Source organism: Canis lupus, chromosome 12, assembly GCF_048164855.1.
Source record: "Canis lupus baileyi chromosome 12, mCanLup2.hap1, whole genome shotgun sequence".
NCBI classification, from domain to species: domain Eukaryota; kingdom Metazoa; phylum Chordata; class Mammalia; order Carnivora; family Canidae; genus Canis; species Canis lupus.
In genome coordinates this window covers 27,201,982-27,227,669 of record NC_132849.1, presented here as the reverse complement: position 1 = coordinate 27,227,669, position 25,688 = coordinate 27,201,982, and the positions used below count along the sequence as shown (strand labels likewise).

The 25,688-nt window shown below is 40.2% G+C and overlaps 2 long non-coding RNA genes and 2 gene segments (V, D, J or C); 2 read left to right on the top strand and 2 right to left on the bottom strand.

Moving 5' to 3' along the window:
- LOC140601357 (immunoglobulin kappa light chain-like) overlaps positions 1 to 21,458 on the top strand; it is a 201,365-nt gene extending 179,907 nt beyond the window's left edge. The window contains 2 exon segments of the V gene segment in view: positions 16,757 to 16,794; positions 20,944 to 21,458. Coding sequence covers positions 16,757 to 16,794; positions 20,944 to 21,275 — 370 coding nt within the window.
- Positions 1 to 25,688, bottom strand: part of LOC140601358 (immunoglobulin kappa variable 3-11-like) — a 77,316-nt gene that overhangs the window by 28,898 nt on the left and 22,730 nt on the right.
- Positions 22,246 to 24,936, bottom strand: LOC140600680 (uncharacterized). The gene is made up of 3 exons (XR_012003850.1): positions 24,861 to 24,936; positions 24,348 to 24,674; positions 22,246 to 23,834 (listed from the first exon to the last, which is right to left on the bottom strand). It is a non-coding gene; the product is annotated as an uncharacterized lncRNA (long non-coding RNA).
- Positions 24,980 to 25,688, top strand: part of LOC140601359 (uncharacterized) — a 53,627-nt gene continuing 52,918 nt past the window's right edge. For all 3 annotated transcript variants that reach the window (XR_012004369.1, XR_012004368.1, XR_012004370.1), the window contains exon 1: positions 24,980 to 25,111. This is a non-coding gene — a long non-coding RNA (uncharacterized lncRNA). The remainder of the gene's footprint in view (positions 25,112 to 25,688) is intronic.

Genomic DNA, 25,688 nt, shown 5'->3' with positions numbered 1-25,688 from the left:
CCTGGGTGGCAAAACAAAACAAAAAGGCAGGCCAGCTGGCGGAGGGGGGAAGGGAGAACTTGCTTCCCTCTGCTGGTCACATTCATGCATTACAAGTTACAAGGAATGGCTCAGGAGCCTTTGTCTTTCAAAATAGCTCAGAATTTTTTTTGATTTTTTTTTTGATTTTTTTTTTTTTTTTTTTTTTTTTTGAGAGAGAGAAAGTGCGGGTGAGCGGCAGGGGAGGGGCAGAGAGAGGGAGAGGAAGAAAGAATCTTTTTTTTTTTTTTAAATAAATTAATGTTTTATTGGTGTTCAATTTACCAACATACAGAATAACACCCAGTGCTCATCCCGTCAAGTGCCCCCCTCAGTGCCCGTCACCCATTCACCCCCACCCCCCGCCCTCCTCCCCTCCCACCACCCCTAGTTCGTTTCCCCGAGTTAGGAGTCTTTTTCTTCTCCCTTCCCTTATATTCCCTTTCACTGTTATTTATATTCCCCAAATGAATGAGAACATACACTGTTTGTCCTTCTCTTTACTCAGCATAATCCCCTCCAGTTCCACGTTGAGCAAATGGTGGGTATTTGTCGTTTCTAATGGCTGTGTAATATTCCATTGTATACATAGACCACATCTTTTTTTTTTTTTAATTTTTTTTTTTTTATGGTAGTCACAGAGAGAGAGAGAGAGGGGGGGGGGGCAGAGACATAGGCAGAGGGAGAAGCAGGCTCCATGCACCGGGAGCCCGATGTGGGATTCGATCCCGGGTCTCCAGGATCGCGCCCTGGGCCAAAGGCAGGCGCTAAACCGCTGCGCCACCCAGGGATCCCAGACCACATCTTCTTTATCTTAAGCCAACTCCGCCCTGAGCAGGGAGCCCAACACGTGGGACTTCATCCCAGGACCCTGAGATCCTGACCTGAGCAGAAATCAAGTCAGGTGCTTAACCGACTGAGCCACCCAACTGCCCCTAAAATATCTCAGAATATTAAAACTAAAAAGAATTTTACACCTCATCTGTCCCAACATTTTCATTTTACACTAGGTAAGCAGGTACTCAGCCAGGAAACTTTGTGTAAGGTCATTTATGAAGATCATCAGACTTGAGGCTCATCCCATGTTCCAAGCCCCCTTCCCATTTGCAGCCAAGTATAGCCACAAGCTAATCTGCACATTATTCCAACTCTACTGTCTTGTACTCTGACATTCTTTCATTACAAGCTTTATGACCAAGCCTCTCACACTCATGACCATACCTACTGCCAAAATAAACAAAATCCGGATCTTCCAGGATTCTGAGGACTTAACCCTAAAGCTTTCTGAGGAAATATTTCCTCAGCTTTCTGTTTGATTTCTTTTAATCTTTCATAGAAATTATGCATTCTTTCCCACAACTGGTCCATTTGTTTTACTGTAAAATATTTTTGTCACAAAGTTTATGCTTCTGGAAATCCCTATCACCCTAACTTGAGAAACACACCCCAAGAAAGCACACAGAATCAACTTCTCTCAAGTACACTACAGCAACTAAATAAAACAGACCCCACTGATATTTCTTTATTCACAAGACAGAGCCAGTCTTTCCTTCCAATTCTGACATCTTTTTCATCATGGATTTTTTGCAGAAATTTTGATGTTTAAAAATTGCATTAAAATATTATTTATCTGAATTACTAAAGAGATTTTTTTTTGTACCCCCTTAAATTTTGTGCCTGAAGCCAATGCCTCACCTGCCTCACTCTGGTCCTGACCCTGCATAAAGGATTCTAAAGAGTCTGGATGATTTTTGAATACCTCACACTTATACATCTTCACTACGAAGACCCAATTAGCTTTGTGAATGTTGTAATTGATATATAAAGATGCAAGATTCTAATTGTTAAACTACCATCCTTCCAAAATTCCAGATTTCTGATTTGAAAGAGGACACCATGTTCTGACCAGGGGCCAGCGTCATAAAAGATAGAATCTGGGGTTGGTGTGGAAAGGTTGGTAGCATCTGGCTCAGTAGTGAAGAAGCTCTAGGTCTTCCTGAGGGGAAAAAAGACTCAACCCAAAGATCGGAAAGGAGGCTTGGTGGCTGGAGCAGAGGGAGAGGAGATGTGGTAAGATAGGCAGTTAGACAGTAGGGTGGGATCAGATTGATCACACTGGAAACACCTGGAGAGTTCATGAACATCTCAATGCCCAGTAACCATCCAGATTAATTCTATAAGAATCCCTAGGGGTGAAAAACAGACATCAGTAGTTAAATTTCCCCCAGGAGATTCCAACCATGATGGCCAAAAATGAGAACAACTGGTATACGCCTATAAGAACATGACGAGGAGTTTCTAACTGCAATGTGAAATCTTTGAAGAGTCTTAAACAGGGGAATAATTACATCTAGTTTCCTTTTTTTTTTTTTTAAGATCACTCTGATTACAAAGGAGTATAACCCAAAAGACCTATTGCTCATCAACCACCTATCTGTAAATTTGCTTCCCTTGTAAGTGGGGCTAACCAGTGAAAATCAATACATATAAGAACTTATTACATGCCTTGGCACTGAAGAGTACATATAATAGTAAAATATATACTATTTTATGTACTCTTCACAGCACCCTTACAAGAGAGGTATTATTATTCCCACATTTCAGAAATTTGAGGCTTAGGGAAAGTTAGGCAATTTACCCAGTGTCACACTCAGTTCATAAAATACAAAGTCAGTGCTCTAATCGAATCTCTGAGTTGATATTCCAACAACTACTCCACCATTGCCTCCTCAAGCTGGGAACAAGTGTGTTGGCCAGTGGATACCACCATCCAGTTCACTAAATGGTTAGGCTTTTGGCTGCAAATGAATAATTGGCCTTTGGGTTGACCTTAGGCTGAATGCATCCAGCTCTGAAACAGCAGCAGGAATTTATGAGCACGCAAGTCTAAGAGGTGACCCCTCAACTCTGGTGCATTCAGGAGAAATCCCTCTAATGTCATTGGATGGAAACTCCACGCAATTCTCAGGCCACACACCAACCTTACCACATGATGTCTTCTATCCACAGTCAACATTTGTACAGGCAATAGTCATATGAATTCCACTTTTGTATTTGCCATGAAATTGATATTTAGGATAATACCGCAGGCACAACTCCTATGCAGTCTCTCTAAGATAGAAATTGTCTTCCATTTTGATACTAGGAAAACATTTAGTCACACAGAGAACTGGAACTTTTTCTTTCAGATAGAAGTATGTAAGTTAGCACATTTACTTCTTTTTTATTGGCTTCCGAGAAGCTCAAGGCCAGCTTTTATGCTCAATCACAGCATTTTTTTAATGACGTTTACTGAGATATAGCTTATATACAGTAAAATCCACCTTTTTTAGTGTACAGTTCTGTGAATTTTGGCAAGCACATAGCTCTGTAACTACAACCATATCCAAGGCAGAAAACAGACCCATTGCCCGTAAAAGCTCCTTTGGATCCCTCTGTAGTCAATTTCCCCTCTCCCCAGCGTCGGTCAACCACTGATCTGTTTTCTGATCCTCTAGTTCACCTCTTCCAGAAAACATCATATAAGCAGAACTATACAGTGTGCAGGCCTTGAGTCTGGCTTCTTTCACTTAGTAGAAAACATTAAGATTCATCCAGCTTATTGTGTGTCATCAGTAATATATTCTTTTTATTGCTGAGTAAGACTCCAGTATGGCTGTACCACAATTTGCTTATCTAGTGACCAATTGAAAGACATTTAGCTGTTTCAAATTTTTTACTATTATGAATTTGCTGTAAATTTTGGGGTACAGGCTTCTGTGTGAACAGAAGGATTGATTTTGCATGATTAGATAGATAGTCATGGACTGCAGAGTCATAAGGTAAGTGTATACTTAATCGTATAAGAAACTGCCCAACAGTTTCCCAAAATGCATCCCCACCAGCATTGTACGGGCTTTCCCATTACTCAAGCCTGGTATTGTTGCTTTACTGTCTATTTTCCTTGGTGAGGAATCCGTTCAAATTTTTGGCCAAGTTTTTATTGGGGTGTTTTCTTACTGCTGACTTTGAGAGTTCTTTGTACATTCTGTATACAATTTCTCACATTCATCATTTATGACTATTTTTTCAGTGTGCATCTTTTCATTTTCATACCTGTGTCATTGGAAGAGCAAAAGTTTCATTTTAATGTGGTCCAATCTGTCTTTTTTTTTTCTTTTCTTTTTAGATCATTAAATCATTTGGGGGAAGGAGCAAGTTATAAATAGACTAATTTGTGCACAAATTCTGGAGTCAACTTGACCTGCTGAGAAACGAAACTAGCTCTTTTACATTAACCATCTAATTCTAGATGTCATTACTTCATAAAAATGTTCATATTACAGGCCTTTTTCAAATAACAAAATTGGAGCTCAAAAAAAATAATTTGTCCGCAATCACCACAAGAAAGGATTTTAACCCAAGTTGGCCCAGTGACAGGGTCTGTATTATTTCTATACATCATATTCCACAGTCTTTTTTTTTTTTTTTTTTTTTTTATTGGTGTTCAATTTACTAACATACAGAATCATACCCAGTGCCCGTCTTTCCTTAAAATAATTTTAAATAACCTACATCAGTTTATTTTTTGTATATTTTTTATTGGAGTCCAATTTGCCTACATATAGAAGTTAAAATACAGTGATAATCAGTTGAAGAATGTTGCTTATTGTTATAGTCAGAAACTCTCTTAATCTTTCTATAGCTAGAACTACACTAACTATAATGATGGTCTTTATGATATAATTTTTTAAAATCAAAGTCCAAAAGGGGCACCTGGGTGGCACAGTCAGTTAAGCATCTGACTCTTGGTTTTGACTCAGGCTGTGATTTCAGGGTCGTGGCATCAAGCCCCAAGTCGGCCTAGCTTCAGCTTCTCTTTCCCTCTCCCTTTGCCCCTCCCACTGCTCGTGCTCTCTCTCTCCCTCTCTCTCTCTCTAAAATAAATCAATAAATCTTCAAAAGAAAACAAAGTCCAAAATCACTGGTAAAAGTGCATATATAAAACGTTTACATATGTTATGTACAAAATACATGTAATACTTTTATACTAAGTAAAAAATATGTATGTTTGGGACGCCTGGGTGGCTCAGCAGTTGAGCATCTGCCTTTGGCTCAGGGCGTGATCCTGGAGACCTGGGATCGAGTCCCACATCGGGGTCCCTGCATGGAGCCTGCTTCTCCCTCTGCCTGTGTCTCTGCTGCTCTCTCTCTCTCTCTGTCTCTAATGAGTGAATAAATAAAAAATCTTTAAAAAAATATGAATATTAAAAATACAGATAAGCAGATGAGATGGAGAAATAAAGATGGAAGTAGACAGAAGGAAAGAGAGAGAAAGACCAAATGTTTATACAGGGGTAATAACTTTACGGGGGTTTTATTTTACTATTCTACCTAAATTCTCTATAAGATTTATAAATCACTTATTTAAAAAATAACTTATGATTGCTCTGTGTCTGATTTTTTTTCTCATCTAATATTACCATGACTTTTTGTTTAAAAACAATGAAATGAAATCTGACCTGGTTTGTAATACTAAAAACACCTGTTACTTAGAAACCTCAAGGATCCCTGAAAGACCCATTAATTCAAAGAATATAGGCTTGTTGGGTTTATAACACTGCTGTCTACTGGCAGAACTTCACAACTGCACCCCGACTTTACTGTGGTGAGTCGGTCAGCAATGTGACACTGTTCCTTTCTAATTATTTTCATTTTTAATGTTTATAGAAATGGCCAACCACAAAGATAGATCACATACAACACACACACACACACACGCACACGCACACACTGGAGTATTTCGAAGCCAATCCCTCAAGCCACCACTGAGCCACCCAGGTGCCCCATCAAGAATTTTAGTACACTGCTAACTGAGGAATTTTTTTTTTTAAAGATTTTATTTATTCTGAGAGACACAGAGAGAGAGGCAGAGACACAGGCCAAGGGAGAAGCAGGCTCCCAGTGGGGAGCCTGACCTGGGACTCGATCCCGGGTCTCCAGGATCATGACCTGGGCTGAAGGCAGCACTAAACTGCTGGGCCACCAGGGCTACCCTAACTGAAGGCTTTTTAAAATAACTACTATGCTACTATGGTACAGAATTAAAAGGAAGTCTCTAATATTATCTAATTCCCAGTTTTTATTCAAACTTCTTTGTCTCTAAACACTGGCATTACAATAACTTTGCTTAAATCAAGGTCCAAATCCAGATAAAAGTATGGTTAATTAAGTTTTACCAAAACTTGGGACGCCCGGTTGAGCATCCACCTTCAGCCCAGGGCGTGATCCTGGAGTTCTGGGATCGAGTCCCACATCAGGCTCCCTGCATGGAACCTGCTTCTCCCTCTGCCTGTGTCTCTGCCTTTCTCTATGTGTGTCTCTCATGAATAAATAAATAAATAATTTTTTTAAAAATAGTTTCACCAAAACCTCAAAAAAATCTCTGTATTTTAAGAAACTTATACAGGAGATAGTAAAAGAGGGCAAGTCACCATCATTTAGAAATATAAATCATGTTATCGGAGGAGGATAATCTTGAAACCAAAATCAAAGACTCAACATAAAAAAAGGTAGAGACCAAACTCACAATCCTCAATGCAAGAAAAATATTAGAAAGTTGTATAGTTGAAATTTCATGTGACCACCCATGGTTGGAATCTAACCAGAGAAGCCTGATGACTTGAGGGAGTGTATTTTCCCACACAGGACCTGGGGGAGGGGTTCAGGGATAGAACTGCTGCCCCAGAACTCAGGCTCCTCTCCATCTCTCCCCCCCGCCCCCGCCCCGCACCCCGCACCTCCCCCCCAAATTCTTAAGTTGAAAACCTAATGCTCAAGGTGACCATATTTGGAGGTGAGGCCTTTGAGTGTGATTAGGTCAAAAGGGCAGAGCCCTCAAGAATGGGATTAGTGCCCTTATAAGAGAAGAATCAAGGAGCTCCCATCCCTTTTAACACTGTGAGGACACAGCGGAACGACAGCCATGGAAGTAGGCCCTCATCAGGCACCAAATCTACCAGACCTTGACCTTAGACTTCCCAGCCTCCAGAACTGTGAGGGCTATATTTCTGTTGTTTATAAGCTTCCCTCCCCATCTATAGTTTTGTGCTATAGCAACCCAACCAACAGACTAAGACACAGGAGAGGAGTTCCTTGTGTGCCAGGCTCCCCGTGTGCTCTCTGCTGGCACTGGGGGATGGACATCCTCACCACCTCACTACCCAGGAGAGATGAAAGTCCTGATTCCCTGCTAAGACCTCTCAGACACCATCCCTGCAGGTGGTCAGGCACCTCCTTACAGCCTGGTCAGGGTAGCCAGCTAGGCTCCCCAGTTGATCTTTACTGGCATAAGTGAAGGTGGGACACAATCTTTTCTGTGACATTTGGCTGTCTCTGTGGACATTGTCTAAATGTCTTGCTCTTCCAGGCTGCCCCTTTCCTAGTCTTTCTGTAGAGAGAGCTGGCATCCATCTATGTCTATTTGTGTTTCTGGGCTACAAACTTCTCCAGTGCCTGGTCTGTGATTTACACACAAAAAGAAAACTCAATCAGTTTTCTGCCATTCTTCAGACCCCAAGATCCTCTTCATGGTCTCTGCACCTGCATGGGTGTCCCAGGGCTGACATAATAAGCACCACAAACTGCGTGGCTTAAACAACAGAAATGTGTCCTCTCATGGTGCTGGATTATATTTGTTCTTTTTAATGCTACTATAAATGAGATTGTTTTCTTAATTTCTCTATCTGATAGATCATTATGAGTGTGTGGAAACACAACTGATTTTTGTATATTGATTTTGTTTCCTGAAAATTTAATGAATTTGTTTATTGGTTCTAACAGCTCTAAAAATTGGTAGAATTTTTAGGGTTTTCAATGTATAGGACTATGTCATCTGCAAATAAAGAGATAATTTTACTTTTTTCCTTTCCAATTAGGAAATTGGAATAAATCCCATTTATAAAGAAATCTCATTCATAAAGAAATCCCATGGTGCCTGATGATTTTAATGTACTGTTGAATTCAATTTACTAAGATGTTGTTGAGGATTTTTCTACCTGTGCTCATCAGGGATATTGGCCTGTAATTTTCTTCTCTTGCAACGTCCTTGTCTGGTTTTGATGTTAGGATAATACTGGCCTCATAAAATGAGTTTGAAAACATTCCCTCCTCTTTTATTTCTTTGAAAGAGTTTGGAAAGACTGAGTACCAATTCTTCTTTGATTGTTTGGTAGAATTCAACTCAAAGAGCAATCATTGAATACTCAGTATCAAGGCACAGTGGAGAATACAGAACTACCGGGATGAGGTCACTTGCCTGAAGTTGTTGGGTCGCTAGCAGAAAGATTAGAATATGATTACAAAATCCCATTAAGGAAAGCAGGATGTGGGAAGTATGGGAAATACCACATCACCAAAGTGATTACACAACCTACTTAGAGTTTGTGTTCACCCCATTTTCAGCTTCTCCAGTGACCATCAATTAATTGGCAGAAATGGAGCACTTTATTATGTATATAAAGCTCCTCATCCCCAAAGCTTCCATTTTAATCTGGTTCCAGCCCAATTCAGTGGCAGTGATTCTGAGGTTGATTTTTCTTTCATAATCAGTAGTCTTGCAATTCATGCTGGGAGCCTTATGCTGAAGACAGTCTTTGTCAGCCTATGTCTCTAAGGGACAGCGTGAAAGAGAACTTTACCATCTGCTGTCAGAACTTTATACATGAAAAATATATTTCTAGTACATTAAATTGCTCAAGCTTGGGATCATATCTATTATTGCCCTTAATTAATGCACTCATCAGCCTAATGATTATTCTTTTTTTTTCCTAATGATTATTCTTGTACCAATCGGAAGCATTCTGCAGATTGGCTCAGTCAGCCCCATTTAGTGAAAATACCTGAACTGGTTCTCAAAAAGCAAAGGTTTAGACCCTGACTGTGTGCCTGCAACCTCAGTATCATTAAGGGCGCCTTGGTTTCCTCAATCATAAAACTCAAATAGTTTTAGAGCTCTTTCCAGCTTTAAAAATTATGTTTGGTATTCTGACTGAGTCCTAGAGCAGCTGTCATGCTGAAGAAAGAAATGTATGCCCTTGCTGCATGGGGTCATTTTTTTCACTCTTTCACTAGATTTCAGAAAATGTATTAAAAAGTCCCCTCCAACTTGGACCAGATGGCAACTGTGCAAAGAATTTTCCTGGTCTGCAAATATTTTGCCAAGTGCCTCAAGAAATGTAATGGAGGTGCTTTAATTGGGAGGCAAGACATCTGGTTCTTCCCCCCACTCCAGTCCTTCTCTACCTATGTAGCCTTGAGTGAATCACTTCCTCCCTTAAAGACTCAGTTTTCTCCTATTTGTTATGAATGAAGCTAGACAGTTTGCTTCTTCCAGTTCAAACAGTCCACGACCTACAAAACCCCTCCAAGGAAGCACCAAGTCTATTTTCTATTCATTCTAACAGGGCTTCAGTGTCAGTTGTCATGAAGACAATCCCAGTTTAAGCACTACAGTCAGTTTCCAGGATTTCAGAAAATACCCAAGTCCAGAGAGCACCAGAGCAAAGAGAAAACCAAGTTGCCCTGACTCCCAAACAATCCTATCCATTGCATTCATTTATTCAATAAATATGTATATGTGTCTGGATGCCAGACATTTGTTTGCCACTGAAAGCACAATGGTAAGAACTCATCTATAGTCAAAATATTGTAATTCACCAGCTTTGGGTTCACAATACAAAGAAGGAACCAACAAAGGACGTTCCATTTCCTAACTGCATCCTGCCTTTTGAAAGGACAATGGTAAGAACTCATCTATAATCAAAATATTGTAATTCACCAGCTTTGGGTTCACAATACAAAGAAGGAACAGACAACAAAGGACGTTCCATTTCCTAACTGCATCCTGCCTTTTCTAAGAGCACACTGACCTCACTTTTTTTTTTTTTTAAGATTTTACTTATTTATTCATGAGAGACACAGAGAGAGAGGCAGAGACACAGGCAGAGGGAGAAGAGAAGCAGGCTCCCTGCAGGGATCCTGATGTAGGACAGATCCTACAATGGGATCATGACCTGAGCCAAAGGCCAAGCCAAAGGCAGACGCTCAACCACTGAGCCACCCAGGCACTCCCTGATATGACCTCTTGAGGAATTTCTCCTTTCTGACTGACAGAGGAGAATGTCATGAGTCCCCACTGTCTCCTAGCTCGGGGGTGAGCATCTGACTCAAGCTAGGCTAAACAATTCCCAGCCCACTGAGTTTTGAGGAAAAGGACACAATAGATTGAAATCATTTCATTCCATGTAATAACTGCAACCTGGCCAGACTGTTTCTGCTACAAGAACACTTGTGAGCATGAAAAGAGATTAGAGGCTTGGAGGCACTGCCCTTCCAGTAACATCCACGATATCAGCTACAGTTTGACCCTCCCCACCTTTCCAGCTACCACCACCAGAGCCCCTCTGTCATCCCCTACTGATCCCTGGGTCCCAAGGGACATGGTCCCTCCTTGAGTCCCAAGACCCACCCATCTCCTGTCCTTAGGAAAACTGGCAGTCACAAAACCCACTGCCTTGATGCCATGACTCCCAGAAGATACTACAAAAAAAAAAAAAACTCAATCTGATACAAATGTATTTCCACAGTCTAGGATCTTCAGTCTTACAACTGATTGTTGTCATGTGTCACTTACCATGTTAGATTTCATCCCCAAAAGTGCTCTTTCTTCTAATTCGATGTTGCTAACATTATATATTGTTGCCCCGTTGCTAATATTATATATTGTTGCCCCAACTGTCAGCAGTTGTTGGACACATCTTCCTCCTTTACATTTGTTGCTCTGATCATTTTATGTATTTGTTTGAGACCCATCTCATGTAAGTAGCGTATGGCTGGGTTTGTGTGTAGTGTTCACTCTTTTTTGTCTTTCCATTGTGAAAATTTTCCCGTTTATATCTTTAAGGCACAAGTTTTTAAAAAATTAAGATAAAGTTGTCATGCATATATATTATGAACATGTGTCAAAGATTCACTTAACTTATTAATGATAAGACCAGATGATTAAAAAAAAGACCAGATTATAAAGCTGGTTCAAAGGAAGACATATGTCTACACACACACACACACACATACATACACACCTTTCAATGCCAGAATCAGATCACTAAGTAAGATGCAAAACTGGTTAATGTCCTACACAGCAATAAGACTATAAGCATTAGAGCTGTCTCTTCAGACAAAATTAATTTATTTTCATGACATCGGTTTTCTCTAGGTTAATATCCAACCTCTTGAAATCCAGTTTTTAATCAGTTGTAATTAGAAATGTAAGGGGCGCCTGGGTGGCTCAGTCAGTTAAGCATCTGCCTTTGGCTCAGGTCATGATCCCAGGGTTCTGAGATGGAACCCTGTATCGGGCTCCTTGCTCAGCTGGGAGCCTGCTTCTTCCTCTCCATCTGCCCACCTCTCCCCTCCTGCTTGTGCTCTCCCTCTCTCCCTCTCTCTGTCAAATAAATAAATAAAATCTTTTTTTAAAAATGTAAGAAATTTTATTTCTCCAGCAAGTCAAATAACCCCGAAAAGACACATAGTGTTAAAAAAACAATTACTCAAGACATTGGCTGAAAATAAGTAAGGCAAACTTAGGATAATCAAGATAATGTGGGGGGACCACTGCAATGAGGTTCTGCAGTGGGAGGGAGAGATTGGACCCCATTCCAATTCAAGGAGAAGTGGGAATTTGTAGCCAATAGCTGGAAAATGGCTAAGAGAAAACACTCAGTTTAAGGAAGGATCTGATTAAATTGACCTAACAGGATTCTTGCTGAAGGTAAGCCAGGGTGATAAGACATTGCTTGGGGATGGTGAAGGCTGAAGAAGCCCATCAGATGTTGACCACAATCAGGTATCAAGGAGGGGGATTCCAGTTATACTAACTTAGCAGGATTCTTGCTAAAATTGGACAATGCAAAGATGAACCCAGAAGCCCAAAATTTAGTGCCCACTTAAGAAAAGAGCTCAGAGGACCCTGAGTAGAGTTCAGTCAAGGAGAGATTATTTGTTGATAGTCATCTTTTTGCCTCATTTTCAAGTTTGAATAACTTAACAGCATTTATTATAGTTTGTGATTGTTTTATTAGGACTTAGTCTTTCCACCTTATTTTATATTTCTATTTACCTAATACTTTCCTCTTTATTTTTTATTTCCTTTTCCTGAATTTTGCTAGATTGGTTTAATTTCCTTTGTCCATTTTTTTGTCCTAGTTGCCAGAAAATTTTTTATCCTATTGCTTTTGAATGCCTGTAACTTTATTCCTTTTTATATCCATCACTATCCCCATGGCCTGAAGGGTCAGTGCAAGCTCAGTGGAGGCAGCCTAGGTGTTACCCCACTTTGGTTATTGTATTACCCAGGATGGGTAATCCCACCCTTATCCCATCACCAAGCCTGGTCCCTAATAAGTCTGAGATGTGTGTTTTCCAGGGCTTTGTGGGGAAAACTAGTATTGGCTACTCCAAGCACCCCTCCTATTTTTGTAATTGAATGGATGGTTCTAGATCTCAGTTTCTCCAATTCAATCACAGAATTTAAATCTTTAAAAAAAAATTAAATCTTTGTGATTTTCCACAAATGTTTTTTTTTCTGCTGATCGGACCCTTCATGATTCTCCAACCACAAAATAAATTTTTTCTCATTTTTATATTCTGTAACTGCAAGGGAGATTTTGAGCAAGTGGTAGACAGATCTATTATATTCAACTTAAAAGTCCAATTATTCTTTGTTTCAATCAGCTGGGTTTCCATTTTGCTATTTTTGTGTGTTTGTTTTTCTGTAAGCCTACCCTCTTCCCATCCTCTGTCTTGTTCAGAACTCTGGGTATCAGCCAAGATAATTAGGACCTTGGGGGGTGGGAGGGAGGAGGATGGAGAAGGGAATGATCTGTGCTTTCTCTTTCACCAGTACAAGACAAATAGCCCTTAAATGTATATGCTGGTTAGGATGGGAGGGAGAGATAAAAGCCAGCCTAGTTTAACCCTATTTAGAATTCAAAGGAGCCAATTAAAGGAGGACCCAAATTAAGATGATGGATCAAACACATACATTCTATAACAATGCTGGTTGTTAAAAAAAAAAGAAAAAAGAAAAAAAAAGAAAAACCTAAAAGACAAAAAAAGATTTTTTAGAATATTATTTTACACACAAGGACAGAAATAACAGGGCAGGAAGCAGAGCAGCACAGTATTAGGTCAAGTGGTAACCAAGTGACCCATAGGAACTGGACCAAAGAGCTAATGGGAACAGAAAGCAGAGAGGGATTGGAATCTTACTGTATGGGATCAGAACTGTACATGTTGAAGGTATGAGGCAATGTCAGACAGTGGGCAGGAAAGATCCAAAGCTCATACCCATTATGAGCAAGACTGGGTGGTAGATGGGGGATGGGTCCCAGTCAGGGCGGGGTCCTGAGCCAGCAGGGAGAAGAGTAGAAGAGGGCCCATGAGAGACTTGAAGGTTTGACAACAAAGAAGAAAAAACGTAGGAAGAACCAAGCCTGAATTCATCAATTTCACAAATGCATCCAGAGCTAGCCCATTCCCATTAGTTGTCCAGGATTGGTTTCTCAGTGGTAGGATGAGAGAGGACATAGGGCTAGGGTTAGATGCCAAGGGGACAAACGAAGGCGGACAGGAAACTCCAGGGCAGAGTTCAAGGGACTCATCACCTGTGTATAACTAACCAGAAATCACAACACTTGATATGTAAATCTGGGTGGCTGAGCCTCTACAGGACAATAAAACCTGGCACTGGCACTGCTATTTTCTCTTTCACTCTTTCAAGTCAGAGAGTATCTGCAGCCTGAATGTCTTCTTGGAAACATGACAAGCATCTATATTTTCCCAAGCAGGTCCAAAATCTTGGGTCATGTTTATGGCACAAACATATGCACGTGTTTGGGCAAAGGACTTTGCTTCTCTCAGCACCTCTTTCTTCAGAGATGAGTGGAAACATACTCAGCTCCAAAACAGCAAGGAAGCAGGAATTTCTCAAGTAACCTCCTCTGTCTCCTTTCCGCTCAGCTATGGGGCCATCCTTACCCCTTAGGAATTCAGGATAGATGTCAGTTTGTGGCACTCTAGCTGGAAGACCGGCAATTGATCAGGTTCTAGGCACCACTGAATGTGGACTCCAGAATTTTGTCTTCACCTGTGGGATATCAGCTTAAAGCAAGTACAAATGACAGCCATCACAATCCTACGGAGGAGACAAGCTGAAATAAATAAAAACAATCACCTACCTTGGACTCTACTGTGATTGATGAGCTAGAAAAAATATTGAACCACGGACTTCAAGATGGATTATCAGACACAAATATTCCAGAGCCAGGTAAGGAAGCTGCCATCTCTTAAACCTTGGAAAGAGCAAAATTATGCCACGTGTCCCTGATAAGCTAGGTGTAAGTGAGGTGGACCTCTCCAAATACGCTGGTTAATTATGCCAAATAAAAAGTAAAAGTGGTGTTTCTTGAAAAGTTTGATGTGAAGAAAGAAGTAAGACAGTTTACCAATAGTTTTCAGAATGACTTACAGGTGGGCCTTCAGTGTCTCTCTCATTTTCACTCTCCCTTTCTCTCTCTCTCTCTCTCTCTCTCTCTCTCTCTTCTCCACAAGCAGTTTAGAATTTATTCTTAGAATCTAACTTTGCTGGGGGCCAAATGGGAAATAGCTTCAATGATGAGTTTGTTGGAATGCTCCCCCCAAATTTCTATTTCCAACACTCTTATGTACAAAGAACCTCTGACTAGTTTATTGACACTTTGCCTTTCCTCAGTAAAATTAGTATTATGCATGTACAATGTCTGACACTTTGTAAGTGCTCAATAAATGTCAAGTACAATGATTTGTATTGCTTATATCTCTGCAAAGAAAATCACTCTATCCTCTTTAGGATCTATGTTGACTATGTCCTCAGTCAACTATTTTGCACACTAACTGTCCACTTGCCAATTCCTCTCTTCTCTCTACCTCCAAGATTCCTGCCTTTCCTCATCGTCTGGTAAGATTCGTTGTTGATTTTGCTATTAAAGACAATAGCACAACTCTTAGTGACAGAATCAAGGAAATTTACCCCTACCCTTCAGAATTACAGTTACAATTTCTCTTGTTAAACTTACTATTTGTAGCGGTCAGTATTAGTCCTTGGTCTATCGTAGTTTATTAGCTCTGATCCATTATTGTTTTTCAACTATTCATTGTTAGGGTTTTTTTTTTTAATTCATTCTGCAAGTGTTTGTTGAACATTTGCCAAGTAAAGATGCAGACTGGACTTTCCAAATACAAGACAATGAAACATCAAACAATTAACAATCCAGTAGGGTGGAAAGAATCTGACAGCAGATAAGAAAAATTAGGGGTTGGTTCAAGATCTGCCTCTATGCTCTGCAAAGTGGAGTCACTCGCTGGGGGATAATCTCAGAGAAAGTCTCTTGATTTGAATTTTGAAAGAACTCATTGTTCACAAGCTAATGCAGGTGAGCAAAGGTGTTTCCAAGCAGAGAGAGAGCTTTATAAGAGCTGGAAGCCATAGAAGAACTGTAAGGAATTGAGGATGGTGGGAGGAATGTATGCTCTGGTGGAGATGCAAGGTTAAGAGGGAAACAAGACTGCATTTAATGAAGCTGCACTTAAAATGAGATCTTCAGTATCCTTGATGGGGTTATTGTGGAAACACCATGGCACGCCATGATTCCCCGGCAGCTCCAAAAACAGTGTGCACTTGGTTCAACTCATTGAACATGGTGCATACCCGTCTGACAACAGACAATTGACTATAAGGTGTACTTTTTACTCTATTGATCTTTGTTTTAGGGGTGTCCAGGTGGCTCAATCTGTTGAACGTCCAGCTCTTAGTTTCATCTGGGGTCCTGGTCTCGGTGTCTCAGGGTCATGGGATTGAGCCCTGCTTCAGGCTCCATACTCAGTGCTCAGCACAGAGTCCTCCCTCTGCCCCTCCCTCTGCTAGCACTCTCGAAAGAAAGAAAGAAGAAAGAAAGAAAGAAAGAAAGAAAGAAAGAAAGAAAGAAAGAAAGAAAGAAAGAAAGAAAGAAAAGAAAGAAGAAGAAAAAGAAAGAAAGAAGAGAGAAAGAAAGAAAGAAAGAAAGAAAGAAAGAAAGAAAGAAAGAAAATCTCTATTGATCTTTGCACATGTCATCTATAGCTTAATGTCAAAATACATTTCAAAAAGTGAAACATGGGCCTTGATATGATATATAATGTATATCAGATGTTTTTTGAAACAACATCATGGCAAAGGAGAGGTTCAAATAGGAAGACATTCTTTAATTATTCTTAACTGAGAGAAACTAGAATCCCATAATTACACTTGAATGAAGTTCATCATTTGCAACAACCCCCCATGCCAAGAGAAGGCATAAAAGAGTGCAGGTTTTAAAACTTGTTAGTTTTCTTTGTAATTCACGTTCAGCCTACTTTCCAATGAGTAAATGAGTGAATAAATAAATACCCATCCATATAATATGGTAGATTGCTAAAGAAGGGGACCATCGGGCCACAGACACAAGAAGTACATCCTCTTCAGGATTTTAGATCTCATTTAAGGAAATAATCTCTGTCAGGGAAGTCCTGGGCTTTCCACACCTGCTGGGAAACAGAGTGAAGCTTCAGCAGCTGACCCAGAGCTCGGTTCCCCTTCAGTGAGGAGGGTTTTTGCCCAGTGACACAATGAGGAGCTATCACTGTGGTGGACGTTCGGAGCAGGAACCAAGGTGGAGCTCAAACGTGAGTAAAATCCAAACCTTCCCTCCTCACTTGTCTGTGTCTTTCCATCCCCGTACCTGTGATCTATATAAGTGGGCGCTTTGAGCCAGGCTCCGACATCTTCCAGAACAGTGGATGTAAACAAACGTGAAAATTGGTCTCCCATTTTCTGTGAAGAACAAGACTCAGTCGATGAGTGAGAATAACTTGTCTAAGCGATAGTTTCAGAATTGTACTGGCAAGCATAAGTATATGTTCGAAAGAGAGCCTTGCTCAATTGTCAGAAAAGGAAACTCCGTTTTTGTACAGGAGGGAAGTTAGGAGGAACTATTGTGTTTATACTTTCAGCCAGGGAACCAAGCTGGAGATAAAACGTAAGTATTTTTTTTGCCAATTCTTCACTGTTTCTGTCTAATGGGTTTGCTTACCCCCCCCTTTCATGTGTTCTAATTAGTTACATGTTAGGGATAAAACAAATTTCATTTCCAGATTAAGTACAGAGGAGGGAAATTATTCCACTGGAGACTAGCTGAGAACTAATTGTTAAGATTTCCAAATCAAAATTTAGGGTAAATGGGGAGAGAAGTTTGCTACCTTTTCAAGGCAGGTTTTTGTAGAGATAGAGGTTAAGGTAAATCACTGTGGTTCACTTTTGGCCAAGGGACCAAACTGGAGATCAAACGTAAGTACACATTTGCTCATTTATTTGTGAGGTTTCTGTCCTGTTGTATCACTTGTTCAAGTTTGTGACATTTTGGTAAAATGAGCCATTCTTGGTGACCCAAAATAGTAGAAAATCAGAAAATAGCCAACTTTTCAGCTAAGCAAAGACACAAACTGTTGAGTTTGTGATGAGAATAGGCTTTGTGTTAGAGAATGGGAAATAGCTGGATTTTTCTCTGAATTGGCCTTTCTTCTACGATTGGAGTCAGAAGGAGTATTTTTGTTAAGGTTAAGTGTCAGAGCCATCACTGTGGCTTACGTTCGGCCAAGGGACCAAGGTGGAGATCAAACGTAAGTACACTTTTCGAGTCTTTTTTCTTGTAGAGTTGTGAAATTTGGGGGTTTTCATGTGTGGGATGTGAGATGAGATCAATTCCGAAGAGAATGGGATCCTTCCGAAAATCAGATGAGTAAGGTACTGAAAATCAGTTTGTCTCAAGGAAGAGCAAAGAGCTAGTTGGTTGACGTGGCATCTAAATGGCCAGATTTTCTCTCTATCCATCAATCTAATGAGCTTAGCAGCAAATAGAGGTTTTTGCTGATGGGAAATTAGTTAAGCTAATACAGTGGATCACCTTTGGCAAAGGGACACATCTGGAGATTAAACGTAAGTAATTTTTTCTCTGTTGCTTGTTGAGAGTTGGGTCTAAATGCCAACTGATTTTTAGGGCCTTAGGTATGAATTTTGTGCAGCTGGATACATGAGACTCAATTTCAGATTTATCGTCAATTTTTTATCGTTAAACTCAGTTGCAAAAATGGATTTGTAGACTAGTTAATTTAATTAATTTAATCTAAATTGCATGATTCAAGGGGGGGAAACTTAGTTTAGATGAAAAAGAATCTTTGGAGCTAAAGAGAAAAAGCAATTTAATTTTCATTGAGTTTTGCCAAATGTTATATTGATTTCTGCCCATTGCATATGACACAGGAGAGAAATTTATTTCTTAGTCTATTTTCTCTCCTCTGATAAATTATAAGATAACAAAGTCAACAGAATGCATGCATGAAAAGCCAGTAAGAAGTTAGAAAAGTATACTGTTTGCCATGAAAAAGATACAGCTTGAGAACCATCAGCAATGTAATCTTTAATGTCTAAAATGAGTGATAAACTGTCAATATTCAGAAATTCTACAGAGAATTTCTGTAGAATTCTATAGATGCCGCCTTTTAAAAAATCCAGTTTCTACATTAGACCAAACATGAAATGATTTCTTATCATAATGGTGAAAAAGACAGTTGTTGCCAAAATCTCAGTTGTTAAGAAATTTGTTTAAATGAAAGAAAATATAATAATTGCATGTTTTAAATGCCCAGTGACTTATAGAAAAATACTAAATAGTTGAATGTGTTCTTTTATTTCCCTCGTTATTACTTGGCCATTTTTTCATACCGCCAAAGAGGCCACGGCATGGCTATGTGACCTGTAGACCTCATGGCGATCTTTTGTCAGGACTGAATGACTTTCGTGACCTTGGCCATAGCGCCCATGTGGCGGTGTGCCTAACGACTAAAGGCCACGGCCATGCCACGTTAGCCTGTTCCACTCTGCTGTGGCGGTTTTCTCGACACAGTGATACAAATAATGGCACTAACAGAAAAGAATAGAAATGTGGTGGCCACTGAGCTAACATGGAAAGAAAGGGGGAAAGAAGTCTGATGTATTAGAGATTTCAGAAATAAAATTCACATTCATTATTATAGCCTCTTAATGAAAATTTTTTATAAAAAACTTAAAGCTACTTTTTTTAATGACGTGTAACTATTTCAAAATCCTCTCCTCATATGTATTTAAATAACAAAAGCTCAATCCAAAAGAAAGAAGGATATGTAACTCCTGCAGGGTAAAATCCTTTCCAGCAAAAATCTGATTTAAGGCCATCTGTCCACAGCAGTTTTGATCAACTTTTTACTGAGTTCACATTAAACGCCATTAGCGAAAAGATAATTCTTTTTTAATTTTCAAAAATGTAATGGCTTGGGAAGGATTATATTTAAGTTGTACAAAATATCTAATCATAGACTAATACCATTAATAAAAACTTAATATAAATGGATTTTCCAATACCTTCCTTCTGTGATAGAAAAATTTTAATCTGGTTATTCTAATCCCATACTCTCTAAAATAGGTTAGTAATGTTTTTGTTGTTTACTTCAGCTGATTTCAAAAGTGATGCTTAAGAAAGATTATTTTTGGTCTGCAACAATTAAATAGGATTTTTTAGGGCTGTTTTAAAACTCTGAAAACTCTCTTAGAGCTATTTAAACTATGTAAGGATCTTAAACTATTTTAAAACTATCTTAGAGACTTTTAAAAATTCTTACAAATTTTAAAAGCGAATAAAGTGTCTTGTAAGAATTTTGATATCAAATGTGCTAATTGTTTAATGTTTTAAGGCAGGCTGGATATTTTAAAGGTGTCAAGGATTTGCCCAGATAGGAGTATCTTCATAGAGTATGCTCCCTCCTTTTTTCATAGAATTCACATAAGCTTGCTGCCAAAGCTATTCTATAAAATTCTCTGAAAAAATTAGTGATGAAGGTTAAAAGAGAAAAACCTATAAAAACATAAAAAGTTCAGTATCTTAGGTTGAACTGCTCAGTTAATGGAGGTTAGCTTTATAAAAAACTGTTCACTTATGTGCTATATTCTTCCAGCAAAGGATTCTTGATTTGTTATTGTAGCTCTTGCTCTCCCACCAGAGAGCCTGACTGCCCACGGTGGGGATTTCCAGGAGGCCATCTGACAGCTGTTCATGGTCAGAACTGAAGCTAGGCAGTTCCTCCATAGGCAGGTGGCCAAAATTACAGTTGACCCCCTTGGTCTGGTCTACTATAGTCCCATATGATGTCAGCCATCAGGCCAGGGCTCTGTCTTTCTTCCAGGCCTTTGTGAGAGGTGGGAGAGGTGCCGGCCTGATCACAGAGGGTGACAGGGCTGCACCCCAACCCAAGCACAGACTCAGGGCTTAGAATCACACTATCGGGTGGGGCTGGCCCTGATACATTCAAAGAAAACCCAGGAAAGAAGAGGCGGCCTGCCACCACTGCACAGTTCTGGGAGAGGCATGGGGGAAATGATCTGTGTAAAGGGGTCCAAGACCTAGTCTTAATTCTAAATCCTGAGGGCGGTCAGATGAAATGGCCTTTGTTTCTTTGCCTGAAACACTTGTGTTTACTGCAGGAGGCAGTAAGGTGAGGTCAGAAGAGCAAAAAGTCCTTTAAATGGCTGCAAAGATTGAAACAAAAACTTTGTTAAGACGTGGGAACTCAAGAGAAACTCAAGATTGTGGAGATTATAAATCTGTTTCTTGGCCTCCCTCATTGCCACACAGAATAAGCTGCTCTATCTGTCCTTTCCGGGCCCTGGGGTTGCCCACAAACAGTACACCCAAGTGGAGAACTTCCCTGTTACTTAACGACCATTCTGTGTGCTTCCTTCTGCAGGGAATGATGCCCAGCCAGCCGTCTATTTGTTCCAACCATCTCCAGACCAGTTACACACAGGAAGTGCCTCTGTTGTGTGCTTGCTGAATAGCTTCTACCCCAAAGACATCAATGTCAAGTGGAAAGTGGATGGTGTCATCCAAGACACAGGCATCCAGGAAAGTGTCACAGAGCAGGACAAGGACAGTACCTACAGCCTCAGCAGCACCCTGACGATGTCCAGTACTGAGTACCTAAGTCATGAGTTGTACTCCTGTGAGATCACTCACAAGAGCCTGCCCTCCACCCTCATCAAGAGCTTCCAAAGGAGCGAGTGTCAGAGAGTGGACTAACAGGCCCCACCACCTGCCCCTCAGGCCTAGCCTTCCTGTCTCCTAGCTCAGGCCTTGGGCCCTTTCCCCATCAGAGACCCACCTCTGTTGCAGGCACCACCCTTCTCCCCACCTCCCCCTCTTGGGCTTTAACAATGCTAATGGTATCTGGGGGAAAAGGAATAAATAAAGTGAATTGTTGCACCTGTGCTATCCCTCTTCTTCCTGATTTAATGATTGTTATACATTGGGGTTTTTTTTTTCCAATTACTCAATTTATCTTCTACAGAACTAAATGTTGAATTTATCCAGTTTATCCAGTTGAACTTACCAGGAGAATTTACCAAAAGCAAACTTTTCCAAAAGAAACATCTCTAAAAAAAAACAGAAAAGAAAAAAAAAAAAAAAGAAAGAAAGAAAGACAGAAACATCTCTCAAGAGTCATTCACTCTAATATTATATAAAATAGCAAGACAATGGAAATGATCTAAATGAACAAGCAATAAGGAAATGTTAAAGTCCATTATGGCCCTTCAACTTAATGGAACATGATCTGTCTCCCAAAGACCACAGTGAACGCTTTCCACAACCTAATTTAAATCTTATTACACTACAAAGTTAAAAATGTTCATTAAAATGTTGGGCAAGTTCTAGAAAGCTGAGAGAGATTCATACAGTATAACCTAGCAATCCCACTCTTAGATAACTGCGTTTCTGTCCAAAAAAACCTATACAAAAATTTTCAAAGCTCCTTCATTTAGAAAAACCAAATACAAAAAATAATCCACATGCCCACCAATAATAAGAATGGGTCACTAAGCTGTAGTATGTTTACACGCTGAAATACTATTACAGAAGGAGAATTTTAAAATTATAACTATACCCAGTGGCATAGATGAATCTTATAAACATGAAAATAAGCAAAAAACGAAAAACACAAAAAGATATATTCTTTGTATTTTCATTTATATAAAGTTCAAAACCAGTTAAAAATACAATTAGAAAATGAGATGGGGATTACTTCTGAGCATGGGGTGAGGTAATGCCTAGCAGGAGCCTGGAAGGGGCTTCTGGAGTTTTGTTAAGAAACGTGTGCCACGTTGTGAAAATCTGTTGGGGCACCTGGGTGGCTCAGTGGTTGGGCGTCTGCTTTTGGTTCGGGGCATGGTCTCTGAGTACCGGGATGGAGTCCCACATCGGACTCCCCTCAAGGAGCCTGCTTCTCCCTCTGCCTGTGTCTCTGACTGCCTCCCTGCATCTCTCATGAACAAATGAATAAAATCTTTTTTTAAAAAAATTGTCAAGCTGTACAATTATATTATAATCTGCACACTGTTCAGGATATATATATAACCCTTAAAAATAAGTTCACATCAAGAAATATATTATACTCAGTTTACAGATAAGAGAGGCTAAAAGCAGGGCTCCACTGCTGGTCAATAGTGGGCCCAGGTTCAAATTCCCACCTGCCTAGCTCTGCTCTCCAGAAACCTATATAATTCTGGCTTCCAGTGATCATGGTGCTGCACAGAACAAAGGGTCAAACATGCCATCTTCCTGAGGCCTCTCTTCTTTTCATGTGCTCTGCCCGGAAGGTGCCATTCAGCCTAGGAAACTGTACTGAGGAAGGAAGGGGGGGGTTGTTATAAAAGTGAACAAGGGGCAGCCCCAGCGGCACAGCGGTTTAGCACCCGCCTGCAGCCCGGGGTGTGATCCTGGAGTCCCGGGATCAAGTCCCACGTCGGGCTTCCTGCATGGAGCCTGCTTCTTCCTCTGCCTGTGTCTCTGCCCCTCTCTCTCTGAATAAATAAATATTTAAATAAATAAATAAATAAGTAAATAAATAAATAAATAAAAATAAAAGTGAACAAGGTGCGACCTAATGTTTTACCAAACTAAATCAGTGGCCACTCTGGACCTGAAGCTGAATCTCAGAGACAGAAGCCAGGGACTCTGTGCTCTCTCCCCACTGGGTGAGCACAGGTGAGTTAGCACTAAGGATCAAGTCAGCTGTTACCATGAGCCTGGCCAGATGCAGTGAACAAACTATTATGCTATTTTCCCACAGCATTGTTTGTCTATAATTGCCTGGGAAAATATGCTCACAAGTTATAACAGAAAGTTATTTGACTTTTGGGCCTCGGTTTTCTTATCTGAAAGTCTTAGTTGTAAGACTGCTATAAAAAATTAAATGAAATAATTCATGTGAAGTGCTAAACAGCCATCATAGTGTATATCAAGGGAGGTGTAAGCATTAGTCACCATCATAAAAGTAGCTGCATTTGGCTACTATTTGATTTCCTTCAAGGAGTCCCTTCAACTTATTCTCCAGTCATAATTCTTTTAGCCCCTTTCTCCAGTTGGAGTGCTTTGGTACCTTTGTTGAAAAACAACTGACCACAAAGTTGCGTCTATTTCTAAGATCTCTATTCCATTCCATGATCTATTATTCATCCATCCTTATACCAATAGACACTGCCTTGCTTACAGAAGCCTTAGAAGCTCCATTTTGGTGTGCTAAGTCTGAGATGCATAGAAGACAAAAGCAGAGATGATAGGTGGACAACTGGATATAAGATCCTGTAATGTAGAAGAGAGAGGTCAGCACTAGAGGCATAAATGTAGTGTCATCATCATACAGATGGTGTTAAAAGCTATCAGACGTGAGACAGTACCTGGCAAGCAAGTGGGGATAGAGAAATCCAGGCACTGATCTGGGAGGCCCTCCAACATTAAGAAATTAGTGAGATGAGGAAGAATCAGAAAAGAAAACTGAAAAGGATTGGCTAGGGAAGGAGGAAGATCAAGAAAGTGGTGTTGTCCTAGAATCCAAGAGAGGAAATGTTACAAGGAGGAGAAACTGATCAGTTATCAACTGTGTCAACTGGAATGAATATGAACCTTTGGATTTAGAGATGTGGGGGTCATTAGTGAACTCAATAAACCAGTGTCTATGGAATGGGAGAGGCAAAAGTCTGATCAGAATGGTTCAAAAGAAAATGGGAGTAAGGAAATTGGAAACTGTGTGCATAGCAAATTCTTTGGAGGAAATAGTTAGAAAAAGGCAGTATCTGGAAGAAGAGAAATGACAACCTTTTTGAATGCTAATGAAAATAATCCAGTACAGTGGAAAATCTGATGCTGCAGAAGAGACAAGAGAAAAATTCTAGAGTGATGTCCTTGAGTAGGTGAGATGGGGTAGAGCACAGGTGGAGGTGCTGCCTCTCACTAGGAACATGGGTGGTTCGCCTAGGGACAGAAGAGAAGACAGTGTCCATGTGGACTAATGCAGAGAGGTCCTCAGACAGGCCGGGAATGACTTCTCCAATAAATGCGTAGAATTTAGATTGTGCAGCTTTAGCAATTCAGGAAGACTTTGTGGACTGAAGTACATAAGTAAAAGCTCTGGGCAGGGAGAAGCTAAAAGAAGATGGAGAAAAAGTGAAATTCACAAGGGAGTCAATCCCCTTACTATCTGCCTCTTCCTCTCCCCAGGCTCCATGTGGCAACTCCTTCCCTGAATTCTTAGAGACTGCTGGCATGGGAAAGACCCCCATGGATGTCCCTCCTCTTAGCTCCTCTTAGCCTTTCTACCCCTCCATTTACCTATCAATATCTTCTCAGGATTTGAATAGCTCTTACTACCCCTAAGGTATGGTTACTTGTCTCTTAAGAGAAGGTTCTACCTTCTAACTCTAGAACATTCTGTATCCCAGAATGCAGCAAGATTCTCTGCATAGAGGAAGAAAGGGATGACGGTAATGACAGGCACATGGAGCAGAGGAGGCAGAGAGGAGGGTACTGCCGTAGTACCCATCACCTGTATAACTACCTTGATTCTTACCCAACATACTGAGGTATGTATTACCCTTGCCTCATGGATGAGGAAACAGGCTAAGAAAGGTTATGTAGTGTGCTTAGAATTACAGAGCTCATAAGATGTAGGACTTTAACTTAAACCAGGGTTATCAAGCCCAAACCACCATGTCTTTCTCATAGTTTACACATGGCAGATTCTGTGCAGGTTTTCAATAATTGTCATAGTAACAGTTAGGCCTCAATCAACTCTAAAACTAACAAAAAGATTGGACTGGATGGTGAATGAAGGTCTTCCCTCTCTGTGAGTCTTTCTCAGGAAAATATACAAGCTTTAATTTCACCACAAGCTCGAAGAACAAATAAGGAACAACCTCCAAACTATGACACCATAATAAAACATGGATGGTCAAGGTAGGAAACAAAAAGTACAAAGAGAAGACCTTTACTATACTCCTGTTGGCTCAACAAATGCCAGCTTGTACCAGGTTTTCACTTTATAATAATGCAATGCCTATAATGTCTCTACACTGACAGAGATTGTGTCACTGAATCTTCCAACAACTCCACGGGCAGTCTGTGTGATAAGAAAACTAAGACTTAGTGTAAATACTGTGC